The 15,946-nt window shown below is 30.4% G+C and overlaps 1 protein-coding gene, 1 long non-coding RNA gene and 1 pseudogene across 2 annotated transcripts; 1 reads left to right on the top strand and 2 right to left on the bottom strand.

The window, feature by feature from the left end:
* The first annotated feature begins 3,845 nt into the window (after positions 1 to 3,845).
* LOC106298808 lies at positions 3,846 to 4,611 on the top strand. The gene is made up of 2 exons (XR_001261562.1): positions 3,846 to 4,029; positions 4,180 to 4,611. It is a non-coding gene; the product is annotated as an uncharacterized LOC106298808 (long non-coding RNA).
* Positions 4,612 to 5,014: 403 nt separating this feature from the next.
* Positions 5,015 to 6,078, bottom strand: LOC106297850 (annotated as a pseudogene).
* A 6,347-nt stretch (positions 6,079 to 12,425) lies between these two features.
* On the bottom strand, positions 12,426 to 13,326 carry LOC106298501 (extensin-like). Its single transcript, XM_013734634.1, has 2 exons — positions 13,216 to 13,326; positions 12,426 to 12,982 (listed from the first exon to the last, which is right to left on the bottom strand). Exons 1-2 carry the CDS (start codon positions 13,298 to 13,300, stop codon positions 12,588 to 12,590), a joined length of 480 nt encoding a protein of 159 aa, XP_013590088.1. The 5' UTR covers positions 13,301 to 13,326; the 3' UTR covers positions 12,426 to 12,587.
* Between the last annotated feature and the right edge of the window lie 2,620 nt (positions 13,327 to 15,946).

The following is a 15,946-nucleotide window of genomic DNA, read 5'->3' as shown; positions in this document are numbered from 1 at the left end:
CCGTCGGAATGTCCGTCAGAATACCGCTGTTTTCTTGTAGTGTTTTTTCATTTTTTATTAATTTATTTAACTTATTATGAATTTTTTTTGTCAACTTATTATGAAATTTAAATAGAGATTTCTTCCATTATCTGATAACCGACCAGTCTTCCTAAGAGTAAATGTGAATAATATGAGGAACATCATGACCATGGAAATGATTTTTTTTTTAAACTAAGGAAAATGAAACATATAAAGAATGGGAAAATGTATTGAAGCATTTACTACTATAACAGGAAAGATAGATGATATGGGACCATTCCAAGTTTGAAAATTTCAACTTACAAAATAAAATACTACGTGAGTCCCACTGCCTCGCTCCTGTTAATTTGTTTTGGGAACATCGAGTAGGTATCTCCTTTTCTATCCGATGCGTTAACTTCTAAAAACAAGTTATTAGCTACTAAATTGCAACACACGTCTCTTCTGCAGCTCTATTTCTGTTTCATCTCTCCCTTCAGTTAGCTTGTTGCTTGTGTCGGTTCTGCATTGATCTTGTGTTTGCTCCTTTTTCTTCTAGTCTCTGTTTTCTCATGTTTCTTTGTAATAAGTTGTGTTTTGCAACATTGTAAAACTCAGAAAATAGTATAAATTTTAACATTTAGACTAAAAAAAAAATTTGCAACACACGTTACATACTTACATGTGAGTAATTAACTAAGTTCATTTTAGTTAACCGTGCCTTAGGAGATTACACATAGTTGATGGTTCATTCAATCTTTTCGTCTAACGCAAAGCTCGGTTAAAATATAAGTGACCACGATTTACGCTCAGTTTCACTGACAACCACTTAAATAACATATATCTACTTGCCTTAGATTGTCGGAATATATTAATCGAAATACAAAAACTAGAAATAAAATTACAAATAATGTCCGGACGAGGTAGTCCAAGTGAAAAGACGGACCTGTGGTGGCTACCACCATCCGGGTTCGATCCCCCCCATGCGGAAACTACCCTGTCTCATCTGGACACTAAAGCGGGTACTGGGCCTTCGGACTCAGGGAAAAACCTCCCGGGTGAAGCTGGCCTGCTGCTTGACCGGGCCCAGGGATTGATCCGCGAAGCGGGGAATCCTGAATTACAAAAAAAAAAAAAGTTACAAATAATGTAATTTAGCTGAAGTAAAGTTACTATAGTGGAGCTCACTAAACAAAAAGGAGAAATGAGAAAAGAAAAAGAAAAAACAAAAACAAAAAGAAAAGATCAAAGTGGACCTCGGTTTGCCGACAGAGCTGATGAGTGATGACATATGTAAAAATGAAAATACATGTAATACTAAAGTATTAAGTATCGTTGGATAGATTCAGGTAGTCTTTTTTTTAACACAAACATATACTAATAGAACTCAACCCCCCGAAACTAGGGTGGTGAAGATGTGGCAGTACAAACATATATTAATTAGAACTTAATCAGATAGATTCAGGTAGTCCTACTTTTATTTATTTGGTGACGCAGTTTAATATCTTATGGTTGCTTTGTAGGTCCTTCGAAAATTTCAAAATTTTACAGCAACAATAAATCCGAAAATTCAGACATTTTTGTCTTTTGCTTCCTTTTCAATCTTTTGCTTTGTCAAAGATTCATTTTCATTCCTAATAAATACCTCAACATAGACATAAGATATGCACGTTCTACCAGAAAAAGGCATAACACATATATACGGGTAGGTCTCATCTAAAATATATGATATTTAATACTTGTGAATATAATTATTTACATAATTAAAGATAGAATACATGGCTTTGAAAATGATTAAAAAAAACTCAAAACACATCTATATGAAGAATTATATACCTATAATTAGTAGAATCAAATTAATTTTATTTATATACTATATGTCCAACTCTGATTAAAAGTAGGTGAAACACATTTATTTTTATATGATAAGATAGTGATCTCTCCTATATATTGATACCATAAAGTAATCTCGAGAGATTGATCATAAAGAAAAGAAGTAATCTCGAGAGGTAACACATGATGGGCTTGACATTTGAAATTATTAATGGGCTTTCATGAATAAGTTTTAACATTATATTCTTTTTCGACTTTCAAACATCTTAACCTAATAACACATCTATATTATTAAAAAATATATCATCCTAAAATCTATTTAAAAAAGTTGCTGCACCTATTCATTTTCTAACCCAACCTATTATATATACTCAAATATTATAACTACCAAATAAAATCCTATAACATTTTAATATAAAAGAGAATTGGTGAAATAACCAAACAAAAAAACCAAAATAAGATTTTTAGAAAAAAGGTGAAGAGAGGTAGAAAGAAAAAAAAAGAGAGAGAATGGAGTTTTGGTTACTTACTTAATTTAAACTTTTTTTGTTAGTTATTGAGTGCAATTTCTCTTAATATTTTTAATTGACCTTAAATTTTGTAATCAAAACCGTTAACCTATATTACATTAAATATGTGCCTACGTTTGGTCTAAACCATTGTATATACCAACTTCAAACCATCATTGATGCAAAAATTATATATAAAACGTTTTCGACATATGTATAATACATGGAATCATCTTATAAAAAATATTTTATATAAATCATTTTATACATGGAATCATTTTTCAATCTTAGGTTGAACATACTTATAAAACGGTTACATATGATATTAGGGATAATAATTCAGCGAGAAACATTTTCCTCTCAGTTCTGCTAGTATGTTTTACCAGTTAGGTGAAACAAAAAATTAATTATATTTTATTCATTTACGTTAGTTACTGTTTAAATAAGATAACTTTTTTATTCCGTCGTCGTTTTGAAAAAGGAAATTTTCGTTGCCACTAACTTTTATTTTTGTTTTATTAACTTGTTTTCTTTACCATTTTTTCACCAATTTACTCTATTACTTTTTCACTAATTTACTCCATTATAATTACTCCAGTTTATACTCCAGTTTACACTATTATTTACCAGTCACTCCCATAGAATAAGAAATTATATATTTAATTTATTGTGTGGTTAGAGTAGTTAATTATATGATAAAAAAAGAATAAATAGTTATATGGATGCAACAATTTTTCTTATAGTAGATTTTTAGAATGATCATCTTTTAATACTATAGATATAATAATTGTGTTTTTCTATAAAGTTAATTATAGCTATCACACGAAAATGTCTTGTCACTCCCTAGTAAAGGAGTCATACTATTTTAGCGGTAGATAAACTTATGGCTTGTATTTTTTTATCCCTCCTTCGATTTTTGTTGATGATTGTATTCGCATAATTTTCTTTGCCTGATATTGACAATACGTCGCTTTCCTAAGAAAATTTGATCAAGACAAAGTATGTTCCTTAAGAAATCAATATGGGAACTAGCATTTTGTGTACATTGGAGATAAGCTTCAAGAGTAGTCATTAACGCGTCTAGACCATGTCCACTCGAAAACACACAAAACTGGTGATTTTTGTAAAATATAATTCAAAATATTAGGTACACGCTTGAAAATGGCATCTTCCGGTGATGGCTAGTGACTACAAATAATTCTTTGTTTTATTAATAGATGTTATTAATAAGAACTTAGTTACAGTCTTTCTTTGACCAAAAAAAAAGTTACAGTCTTTCTAGTATTGGATTTAATTTGTGATTAAACTTCACCTTAAAAGCGTGTTTTCAGATGAGAAAATAAAATAATTAAATTTTAGTTATTAATGAACAACATCTTTAAATTTTTTTACTGAATTAGGATTAGGTTTAATCATTTTTTTTGTCAGCAAGGTTTAATCATATTTTGTCCGGTTCTCTTGACTCTTGGGTATATAATGGCCTGAGCTTCTGAGCCTGATGATATTAAAATGTGTTTTAAACCCCATATTCTAGAGTCTATAAATACCAATCACTTTTCAAGTCCTGTAAGATAAAAATAAGAGAGAGAAATGGCTAAGATGCCAAGTTCATCGAAGATCTATGTGGTTATGCTTCTCTCATTCTTGGCGCTTTTCATAATGGCCCATGCTCAAACCTCTTCTCCAGGTACGTTTTCATATTATGGAATTTAAGGTGTTTTAATACTATAATATATATGAATATTAATTACATCTCCGTATTTCATTATTTCGCATCAGTAGTATTATTACTATTGTTATTAATATGGTTAATTAGGATATCTGGATATGAACTCAGATGGGAAGTTCTTTCAAGATTCCCCGGCCCAAGCCTACACCGGTCCTTCGTACGCTCCTGTTCCTCCGAGATGCTTCAATCCACCTGGCTGCGGTCCAACGGATAAAAGGAAAAGAAGATTTCGCCATCAAAGTTCCAATTTGGCCACATGAATCTTGAGAGTTAAAAGCTTGCTCGCTGATGTTTGTGCCTGTGTTTGTGGTGCCTTCTCATTTGGTTTAGGTTATCTATGTATAAATACATATATGGAACGTTTATGAGATCTATGTTATAATATGGTGCGATTTTACCCTGAGGTTGAGGGAAATAAGATTCGAATTGTGCGATTTCAATTACTGGTAAGTTGGTAACCACTATAGTTTGTTATGTGAAATGTATATTGTCAAAACAAAAAGTGTATGTCGTCAATTATCATAATGATATTTCTGTTTACTGTTCATATCGAAGCAAAAACACGAAAAGTATATCTTTAAATATCGAATAAAATAAATTAAATTTTAAACAGGACCCAAACGTACACGACATTATTAAGTTGCAATAGCATTATAAAATAAACTAAGGCGACATAAGAACATCTCCAATGGTGTTTCATTTTTTATTTTTTGCTTCATTTTTTGCTCCATTGATGTTTCATTTTTTCTTCATTTCTTCATTTTTTGAGATGACACTTTTTTAATTACAAATTAGTCCCTTAATTTTAACTTGTTCTTATATTTTACTTAAATAAACTATAAGAATTAATGTTACCAACTTACTTTTAAAGTTTTTATTATTTCTTTTATTCAATCAATTTAAAATATTAAAAATATACTAGAAACATGTTTTTCTTTTTTTATTAATACTTTAGATGAAACACAATTACATAAATAATATAAAAACTGAAAGACTTGATAAACATCAAACTAAATAAAAAAAAAACCTAGTACATTATAAACTAACACTCGATAATCTGATAAACCATTTTCAGATCTACTAAGATTGTTAAAATATTGTCCAAATGAAGTGGCTGTTTGAGAAGGCTGTTGACCTTGTTGTTGTTCACTCATTTCTATTAAAATTCGATTTTGTTCAGATTGAATGTATGCACGAACGTTAGGATCTTGTATGGAGTTCAAATCACGAAATAAAATTTTGTTCTCTTCTTTAAATTTCTTAAAAGCATAATTCTTGTTTTGAATCTCCAAATGTTGATGTCTTTGTGCGCTTATATTCTCTAATTTCTCCAATAGTTTTTTATTTCCTTCTTCCAAGGTGTTAATAACAAGTGATGTTTGATCATCAATTTTTCTTTTGAGTTTGGCTTTTTTCACTCCAATTGGTTTTTTAGACAAAGATCCACCCATTAAATTTTCTTTGTCATCTAAATTCATAGAAAAAAAATAGACAAACCTGGAGATTCTTGTGTAGTAGAATCAGATGTAATATTTTCTAACTCTGGATTTGTATCCCCGAAACCACATGAGTTTGATACTTTTCTCATAAATGTGTCACAATCTTTAAACTTTTCAAAATTCTTTATAATACTCCATACATGATCGAACTTCCAACTTCCTTTGTATTTTGGATCATCCAATAACATTGGCTTGTTTAAACTGCATATCATTTTAAAACAGAAAACATTATTGCAAAGTAAGTAAAATATATATTACACAAACTAAAAAAAACACTTACAATGTCATCATTTGAAGCACCACTTGGACGTCTGTTTTCACATTGCTTGATGCATGCATGCAATTTTTTTGTTGCTTTCTCAATATTTTAAATTCGACAATGGATAGACTTCTTTGTACGTTCACTCCAACTTGCATCTTTTCCGTTCTCGTAAGTAGCTGCCACACGAGACCATAATTGATCGAACGACTGATAAACACCTTTGATTGGATCTTGAGATATTTCCATATATACTTGACATAAAAGTTTATCTTCTTCGTGAGTATATCCGGTACAACGTAACGACGTTTTGTAAACAAAGTTAAAATAAGATGTGGATGCAATAGAAATTATAATGATTCAGCGTTGTGAATGAAAATATAGAACACAACATGTTATTTATAAACAATAAAGATTCTCAGAATGTAGATAAATGTACCAATTCAATAATGAATGTTAGACCAACCGCAAAAATTTCAATATGATTTTTGGAGGCTTCAATTGATTTAGACCCCACTAGGTTAAAATGTTAGAATATAACTTTTTCCAAATGTAAATATTGATAAACATAAAATATGAGTTATGTAAGTCATAATTGGTGACAATAATTTCTACATTTCCAGAGTTTGCGTGTACAATGCCTTTAATCAGATAATTTCTTTTCTCTTCACTTTTATTTCTTAAATATTTTTAAACTATACAATAAACCAGTTTGAAAATTCAACTGAAAGAGTATATATAATCTTTCGGTACATATAACATAACTTGAATTTTTTAATCAAATATCTTTTTTCAAAAAATATTAAAAAATATAATTAGTAATTTTTTCATACTATATAGAATATACTATCGTTCTATTCTATATGTTGATATTTTCTTCACAATCATATATTTTTTCTTATAATTTCTATCGTAAGTCTATACTATTTTTTCTACCAATTCTATACTATTTTCGGAAAAAACAAATTTTGAAAACTTAGAATGTATTTTCTATCATAAGTCTATTTCTACACATAAATTTCATATATTACTCAGTCTAATTTAATTATATTTGAAAACTATCAATATATGTTCTTTATAGAATAATATTATGTATCTAAACTTTATTAATAAACAGAGTAATCGTCAAATGGTAGAATAACCTTTCTTTTTATAGTTAGATTTCTGTTTATGGTGCGAAAGGTAAAAAGTGAAAAACTGTGATTTTAGTTACTCACTTCATTTTCTAATTATAGGTGATATATTCTTAATGAATATTGAGAACTTGATTAATTCACAAATTCACCCAAAGAGAAGAAGTCATCGTAAAAATAAACCTAAACAAAAACAAGCAAGATTTGATCAAATATTAAAAACATGGACCATATGGACTAAGGTTATTAAGTAAATATGATTAATGAGTAATCATTGACACTGAGATGCTTATTCTAGCTTAATCAATTATTCAAGCTTAGGGTCCCACAAGAAAACTGTTCCACTTATATGTCTTAACTCATTTATTAATGAAACATTAAGGTTAATTAACTCGTAGTTTTTATTCACTCTCTAAACGCTTCAACTAAATATCTCTAAACTCTTTAATATCTAATTTTTTTTTTGCTATCCAATTTAATAATTCAAATGATTATTTTGTTCATTTCAATACATTAAATTTTAAAACTATGTTCATTTAATACTTAAACTATTTTATTTTAATCAAAAATATTGATAACTTTTAAACAAAATTTTAAAAATATGTAAAATTTAAAAATTAATCTTAAAATTTTCTAGTTTTATTTTAAATTTTAAGAATAAAATAAACTAAATTGTAGATAACCTTAAATACTTAAATTTTCATTTTATTTTCAATATAAAATTTAGTTTATTCTACGAAACTAAATACTAATTTATTTATCTTTCACTCAAAATTAAGTTTTTATAAATTTTAGTATTTCATCCCAAATTTAGTTATTTTTATTTCTAAAATTTACATTTAAATTAGACCTTGTAAAGATTTTTTAGTTTGAGATATTTTAAAATTTTGTTAAAATTTATCAATATTTTGATTGAGATAAGCATAATTACAGTACTAAAATCACACCTTAAAAATTAGTATATTAAAATGAATAAAATAATTAGTTGAGGTGTTGAATTAGGTAGCAAAAAGAATCGGGTATTAGTTGGAGTATTTTTATTGAACTTTTCCATTATTTTACATTATAAAATGCAGGTTAATAGATGAAAGTATCCACAATATTGGTGGTATTAATTTTTTTAATTAAATATTGTTGATAATATAAATAAATATGGAAATGAAAAAAAATGAATTTTTTTTTCTAATTTTAACAAATCTGGAAACTCCGTAGAAAACTCTCGTAAGAACTTCAGTACTTTTTAGGACCTTCTAAAAATTCTCAAGCAAAATAATATTAATATTTTAATGTAATCTATCTATATATAAAGAAATGTTTGCTTCTCTCTTGTGATGCCATATCATTAAGTTGTGGGTTTTGGGAGTGAAACGTGTCCACTTAACTAATACTTTGCGTTTCATTAATCAGGTTTGTTACTCGTGTGGGCCTTTGATTTTGCAAAGTGTCTGTGTTAGGCTTTGTAAAGCCCACACTGAGAGAGAATAAGTCTAAATTCTCGAAACGGGTCGTTTTGTAGCGTAAAAGTTGAACCTATTTTTTCTCCGCCGTCGTGATATATGCTCACAACTCTAGGTTTCCATTGATTTGTTTCATCTTCTTCTTCCGTTCCTGAAATTTACCAGTTACACAATCATCTTCTTAAAGTTCTCTTTAAATCAATCTTCTTAAAGGCGGTGGAGATTTGAGTATAAAAAGGTTAGCATCCCTACTCTGGAAATCATCCTACCAATCTATTCAAAGAGAAATCTATTTATTTTCTGGAAATAAAAATCTGTTCAAATAAATGTCAGGGGTATCCTTCTTCAGCTGCGCTGCAGGGAACACAGAAGCGTGTGTGAACGGAAGAGAGCTTCACAAGAGAGACTTGGAGTTACTAGCCGGTCGTGGTCTTCCTAGAGACAAGAACCGTTCTTACATACTTGATATATCAGGAAGAATCCTTGATGGAGAGTCAGGGGAAGAACTTAAAAGCCTTGGCAAACTAGCCCCAACGTAAGCCAATAATCACACTAGATACATAAGAATCGTTTTAAGTTTGAAGTTTTGTTGAAATGTTTTTAAATAACTGGTGAAACAGGGTGGATAAGGTGAAGCTTGGATTTGGTATGAGATTTCCAAGATCATTAGCTTCATGAAATACTCCCACAAGTAACAACAACACAACCAAAATGGTTATGTTTCTGCCTCCTCTTGGATTTCATATTATTGATTTGTCTTCTTTTTTTTTCCCTAAATGTAAAGCGTGTTTTTTTACTCATGACATTGGTTAGGTATTTTTTTTTACTTATACGAACCGGGTTATGACAGTATAAGGTTTGTTGTTTGTAATATTTCTTCTTTCTTTTTCATGTTCCAAGAATACCAAACCGTTTTGTGATTCTTGGTCGATGTTGGTTATATATTGCGTGTAATGAGATAGTTTGTTTGCCTACAACTTTTATATGTTTTTAGTTGATGGCAAAACGGCCTATAACTACATTTAGATGTACTGTCTTAGTGTCTTTTATGTGTCAAATGGACTAGCTGTTTTAATTTTATAGATGTTGATGGTTATGGCTCTGTATGTGATTCTGATATCCAACATGTAGGACATTGACTTCATATGTATCGGGAGAGTTGCTCGCGTTGACATGGACAAAGGGTGGTGTTATGCTGCATGCTCCAAATGCAGTAAAAACTGCAGCGCACTGTCTCCGTTTTTGAGTTTGTGCGATGCGACAATGCTCATGCTGTCGGGACTCTATAGTACGTAGTATCTTCAGTTTATAAATATATCTCTCCGTACGTATACACATGTGTATCAATACTTTGTCTTTACCTTTGTTATGTTTTTCCCTTAGGTATCGCGTGGAGATGGTCATTGCTGGTGGTACTGCTGAAGGTGCATTCTTTAGTTTTGATGGTGTAATGACAAAATTACATACCCTCAGAGCAAGTGAAGCTGGTCTAATGCTGGTAAGATACACGTCTGTCTCCTTATGTGTTTATCATCTACCAAGTACTAACACATCTACAAAACTTCCTCTGCCAAATAGGTTGAAGGAGTAAACCCTGAGAACTAAGATGCCTCCATTTATTACCGATATGGAAGCAACGATATACACTTTCCAAGTCATTGTTAGTACATATAACTTCACAGCAATCAGACATTCACCATCACGCACATTCTCGATGAACGTGACTGTCCCTGACATTGTCGATAACGTAAGTATAATGGGTATTATGTTGTTTCGCTATTTACATCTGAATGTATGTATGACCATCTGGTTGGATCAGGGAGGTAGCGATGATGATGGGGTCGACATGCCAGATGCAATCCAATTCTTGTTAAGGTTAAAACTGGAGGGAGCAGTGGTGAGGCAGCGTTGAATGGTGATACAGATCCAGTTGGTGCTACGCAGAAGAAGACGGCCAACTCACCTTCCGAGGTGGTTAAGAAGGCGTGTGTGGCTTGATATGGACTAGAAAGAACTATAAACTCACTACCCTAAATTTAAATAATGCTTATGCATCTTCATTTCCTTTCGAGTATTGGTTATCTCTGTTTTTGTCTTTCCCCAATCTATGGGTATTATATGTTTGGTTCGTACAATCTTCCTAATATGAGTTATCTATCAATTAACCTTCCTTTTCTAATTTACTTTTACTCATACATTTGTTTTAAGCCTTTTGATTCAAAATCTGAGAAAATGATTTTTTTTTGGTAAAACTTCCCAGATTAGATTTATTAGCTAACATTTTATTTCTTTAAAAAACTATATATTTATTTAAACCTTTAAATTTTAAAATTATTATTTATTGGTGTTGGAGTATAGTTAATGATTATTTTATCCCATTAATGCATTGGTTTTATTATAAACCTTAATTTCGATTGGAGCCTGAATATTATGATAACAAGTAAATAATAACGTATAAAGTTTAATTATTAGGGCTCATGTATTATACAATCGTTAAGTTACCTTATGATACATGTTATTATCGTTAAAAGCTATAAGGTCTGACAACTACTAAACTTAATAGTTAAAACCCGTATAATATGAGCCGCAATGTTGAACATGATATCAAACTGTGAGATTTATGCATACGTTAAGACTGATGAAAACCAGCTCATCGAACTGCCTGATGCAAACACATCGGACCATACGTTACATATTATCAACCATACGTTAAGACTAATGAAAACCAGCTCATCGAACTGCCTGATGCAAACACATCGGACCATACAGTTGCTAACAACTGTTATCATATAAACATCTATGTAAATGACAGTTTCAGATTTTGTATTTTAAAATATTTTTAGCTGTAATGAATAAGTTATTTCTTTTATATCGTGTAAAGCATTAATTTTAAGGAGAATTGTATAAATAAAAAGAAAAAAATAATTTATTTTATGAAACATATATATAAAAGAGACAGAAATAACTTTATTTTACTTTATTTATAACACCACTGAATTAAAAAACTGTAAAAATATTTATAATTAAAATATTATAATAACTTGACATCATATAATTTTTAAAATGAATATTAAAATAAATAGTTAGAATAATTGTGTAAATTTTATGAAAATAAATGCGATTTTTTATTAAAATTAATTAAATATTTTAAAGTACATTTTTATTATAAGTTTATTTATTCATAAAAATCATGTTTTTTTTTTTCATTTTATCATAAAAAAACATACAAAAGCGTAATGCAAACTTCAGTTCTAACCTAAGATACTTCAAATAAATTTATAGGTGTTCAATCTGTGGCTAATATTTTTACATGCAAAAAAAAGTTAAGCCGAGTACTAAATATACATGCCCACACACTTAAGACCCATAGATTAGAGCAACCATAATTAACCAACAAATTATGAATTACTAATTATATTAAAAAATATATAAAAAAACTCACATACACCTCAAACATAATTCCTACAACCTTTAATATTATTTTAGACCATAAACGTCAAAATATACTGTTCTTGCAAAAACGAACATAAAATACACAATAAAAATATACAATTATATATTTATATAGATTACATGTAACCCAAATTTTGCGCGTAGCGCGGGCCGACCCTAGTTTAGTTATATACCTAAGTTTTCGTTAAAAGTTACTCCATTCAGAAAGACACAAATGTTTCTATGAATTTTCCATAAATCTTTTTTCTAAGTCACATAAGAAAGCTTATTTTTCTTTTTCTCTCTTCATATTAGTTATTTTTCTTTTACATTCATGTAATACCCATTTGAAATATCTACTACAGAGGTCCTCAAATACATATCTACTTATACATAGTTTAAATTTTGTTTGTGTCCTTCAATTTTAGTTTAAATTTTGTTTGTGTCCTTCAATTTAATAACATGATTAAATTAACTTAAATTTTTAATATTTTATTGATTAACATTTTTGAAAATAGTATCTTACCAATAGAGTTGCTCTAACCTTATACAAATCAGAAAAAAACGGTAAACATCATCGAGCAACATTTTTTATTCGCTAGCAAAGGGTGATCAAAATGAAGTATACAGTATATTTTTTTTTGATAATTGTAAAAGCAATATCCTTGTTTATTTCATGTGTGATAGTGTGTGTGACCAACTTTAAATTCTCATGCATGGACCGCCATAATTTGGATTAATAAGGCGCTAGTGGAGGAGCAGAAAAATACGGCGGAGGAAGCTCTGGCGTAGGCATGTACGATGGTGGCAGCTCCGGAGTTGGAGAGTACGATGGAGGGAACTCAGGAGTAGGATTGTACGACGGTGGTGGGGACTTCGGACTTGGAGTGTACGATGGTGGCAGCTCTGGAGTTGGAGTGTACGATGGTGGAAGCTCCGGCGTTGGAGTGTACGATGATGGGAACTTCGAAGTAGGAAAGTACGACGGAGGGAGCTCCGGAGCAAGATTGTACGACGGTGGAAACTCCGGAGTTGGAGTGTACGATGGTGGCAGCTCCGGAGTAGGAGAGTACGCCGGTGGCATCTCCGGGGGATACTTCGTAGTAGGAATGTACTGCAATAGTTTCCGACCTGCATATATATAAATCGTGTGTCTTTAAAAAAAAATCGGGTGTCTCTTAACATTTTAACCAAAAAAATCGGGTGTCTTTATTTATACATGTAACCGAAGGTTGGAACCTCCACTACTATTGATATACAAATTAGTGATATATAAATATGTAATTATAATACTTATAACAATAACTCTGGTATTATTTCATTATATGTGTTAAGATTAAGTTATGTTTATGTATATATCGTACCTGGAGAAAAGGATTGAGCATGTGATATTGCGAATAGCACCATGAATGAAAAAAGCTTAATCGCTAATAGATTTGATGAAGCCATTTTTCTCTCTTCTTTTGGTTATAAGACTTAAGAAGTGATGACTTATGAACTTTGAAAGCCAGTATTTATAGACTTTTGGTTGTACTTATGATATGGGTCGAAAGTAGATTTTTATGATAAAATATGTATACCAAATGTGAATGAGTAGAGAAAAATAACAATGCTAATTAAGTTGTAACACCTTTCAACTATAGTTTTCTTGTAAAAAATATTTTGTTTGCCATTGGGTCGTTTCAAATCCCAATTTATGTACTTAAATTTCTTTACAAAAAAAATAATATACTTAAACTGTGTTTGAATGTGAAAAAAAAATTCTACCTTTTTACTATAAATTATTTTCGGATAAGTGTTGTTACTATTAACCTTAAGCGCAAAAGGTAACTGTGTTTTTAATAGTAAGCTTATTTGAAAGAAAAATAACAATTAAAATAAATAGAAACTAACAACGGGAATTTGCCAAAACTAACTCACAGCATGATTTTAACCTCAAACATATATTCAAACTTGATTCAAATACAAAACTAACCTAAAAGCCTTGTGAAATTACAGTCCAGTCCCTTGTGACCAAACAAAAAACAGAAGTCATTTTTACGAATATAGCCCTAGTAAGTCGTCTGAGTCGTCTAAGATGTTGAAGTAAGTCTTCTGGTGTAGCTGATCTTAAAAATAATTTATAAATTTTAAAAAAAATATTTTGATAAGCGAAAAATTAAAATCAAGTAATTATAAACAGTTTTAAGTGATATAAATTAAAATATAACAAAATTGAATTGTTTTCAACATAGATGAGTGTAGGTAGTGAATCATGGTATTCTTTGGTCTAGGGTTTGGCAACATATGTTGTAGTATTGCATGTATACTTAGGGTTAGATTTTGGAAAGTTTGAATGTTTTTTTGAAAAATTAATTTTTTACCTATACATGTTTATTTTTGTGTATAGTAAACACTTTTGAAGTTTAATTTGATTTTATGAAGTGTTTAGTTAGTTAATTAAGTTTAGGGGTTATGTTTAGGGTCTATACGACTTACATTTCAGTCGTCTGGTGAAGAAATTTAAAAATATAATGCACTAGACGACTTCCAGGAAGTCTCCCAGACGACTTCCATTTCAGTCGTCTGGACTTCCTGGAAGTCGTCTGGACTTCATGGAAGTCTTCTGACGAAGTCTCCCTTTCATAATAGATCTGAGCGTTTTGATAAGTTTTTATGTATGATTTTTCTTCATTTTGTAACTTCTTGTTGTATAAGGTTCTCATTTTTTTCTCAAACTAAAACTCTTCCACTCAAATCTCTTTGACTTGAAAACACCAAACTTTATATGAACTTTTCAGTTTTGTCTCATGTTTTTCTTACTAATCTATCTTTTTTGCAGATTTTTAATCAGATGGTACTCATCTTCCACTCATTTAAAGGTAGATCTATTAATTTTAGATACATATTTTGTGTGTTCTATAAAGGTAGATTTATCTAATTTTTCACTCATTTTTTCTGTTTTTAAGCCATTTGAACGTTTTTTGATATGCAGGTTTTTCAGATCTGGATTTGATATGCAGGTTTATCTGGAAGACTTCTGGGACGACTTACCTGTTAGTCGTCTAAAATATAATGCACTAGACGACTTCCAGGAAGTCTTCAAGACGACTTCCATTTAAGTCGTCTAGACTTCCTGAAAGTCGTCTAGACTTCCTGAAAGTCGTCTAGACTTCCTGGAAGTCATCTGGACTTCCTGGAAGTCTTCTCACAAAGTCTTCTTCCATATCAAGTGGAGTCCAAGCTTGTCTTTGTAGAGGAATGATCTATAATAGTTTTGTTTGTGGTCTGTTTTGTGAATTGCATGTCTACTCTTTTAGTTGTGATTTTTTTGTAAAATCAGTAATAATGTTTCTCAAGATGTAATACATGTGGTAACATTTTTATCAATAATAAACAAATCAATGAAATAATAAACTTCAGTAGCTCGTCTTCCGCTGATCCTCTAACCATTTCTTGCGCATATAACAATGCTCTGTATGAAGTGGTGTAATCAAGTGTCATGCCAAACATGTCTATCACTTGTAACATGAATAGGAGGAAGGTCTGGAGCCATCTGTTGTAATGAGTAGGTTAACTTCACAGACTTTGTGTTCATGTCCAGGTCATAATCTTCTTGAGCCATTGCAACAAGATCAGCATGTGTCGAACCTTCACTCAAAATTAACATTCTCGCTCCTTTGAAATGATCAACCACAAAATTCCAACATCCATCTTTCAACAACCATTCTCCATACACTGCATGTAACTGACGCATCATCTGAAAAAGTCAAAATAAAACACATTAGCAAACTTAGAACAAAGAAAACGAAAGTTTATTAAAGATCGAAGCAGACGACTTCAATCTAAGTACTCCTGACGACTAAACTATACGTCGTATGGTCAACGCAGAGGTTATTTTTGCAATAGACTTTGAAATCTGTTATTTCAGACGACTGAAAAATAAGTCGTCTACTACAAAAAAATTTCCAAAGAACCTAGACGACTTACATTTCAGTCGTCATAGGTTAGTTTTGCATTTGACTGGATTATTTCAAAAGTTTGACTTTCCTGGACGACTTACATTTCAGTCGTCTCGTGAAAATTAAAATAATAGTACTTTTTTTAAAACTAGAT

This window comes from Brassica oleracea, chromosome C6 (genome assembly GCF_000695525.1).
Source record: "Brassica oleracea var. oleracea cultivar TO1000 chromosome C6, BOL, whole genome shotgun sequence".
Lineage (NCBI taxonomy): Eukaryota > Viridiplantae > Streptophyta > Magnoliopsida > Brassicales > Brassicaceae > Brassica > Brassica oleracea.
This window is presented reverse-complemented; position numbering and strand designations above follow the sequence as displayed.

Excerpts from the sequence above, each read along its gene's own strand:
- LOC106298501 (XM_013734634.1), bottom strand. The coding sequence starts at position 13,300 with ATGGCTTCATCAAATCTATTAGCGATTAAGCTTTTTTCATTCATGGTG. Across the intron at positions 12,983-13,215 it reads TGCTCAATCCTTTTCTCCAG|GTCGGAAACTATTGCAGTAC; the intron begins GTACGATATATA and ends ATATATATGCAG.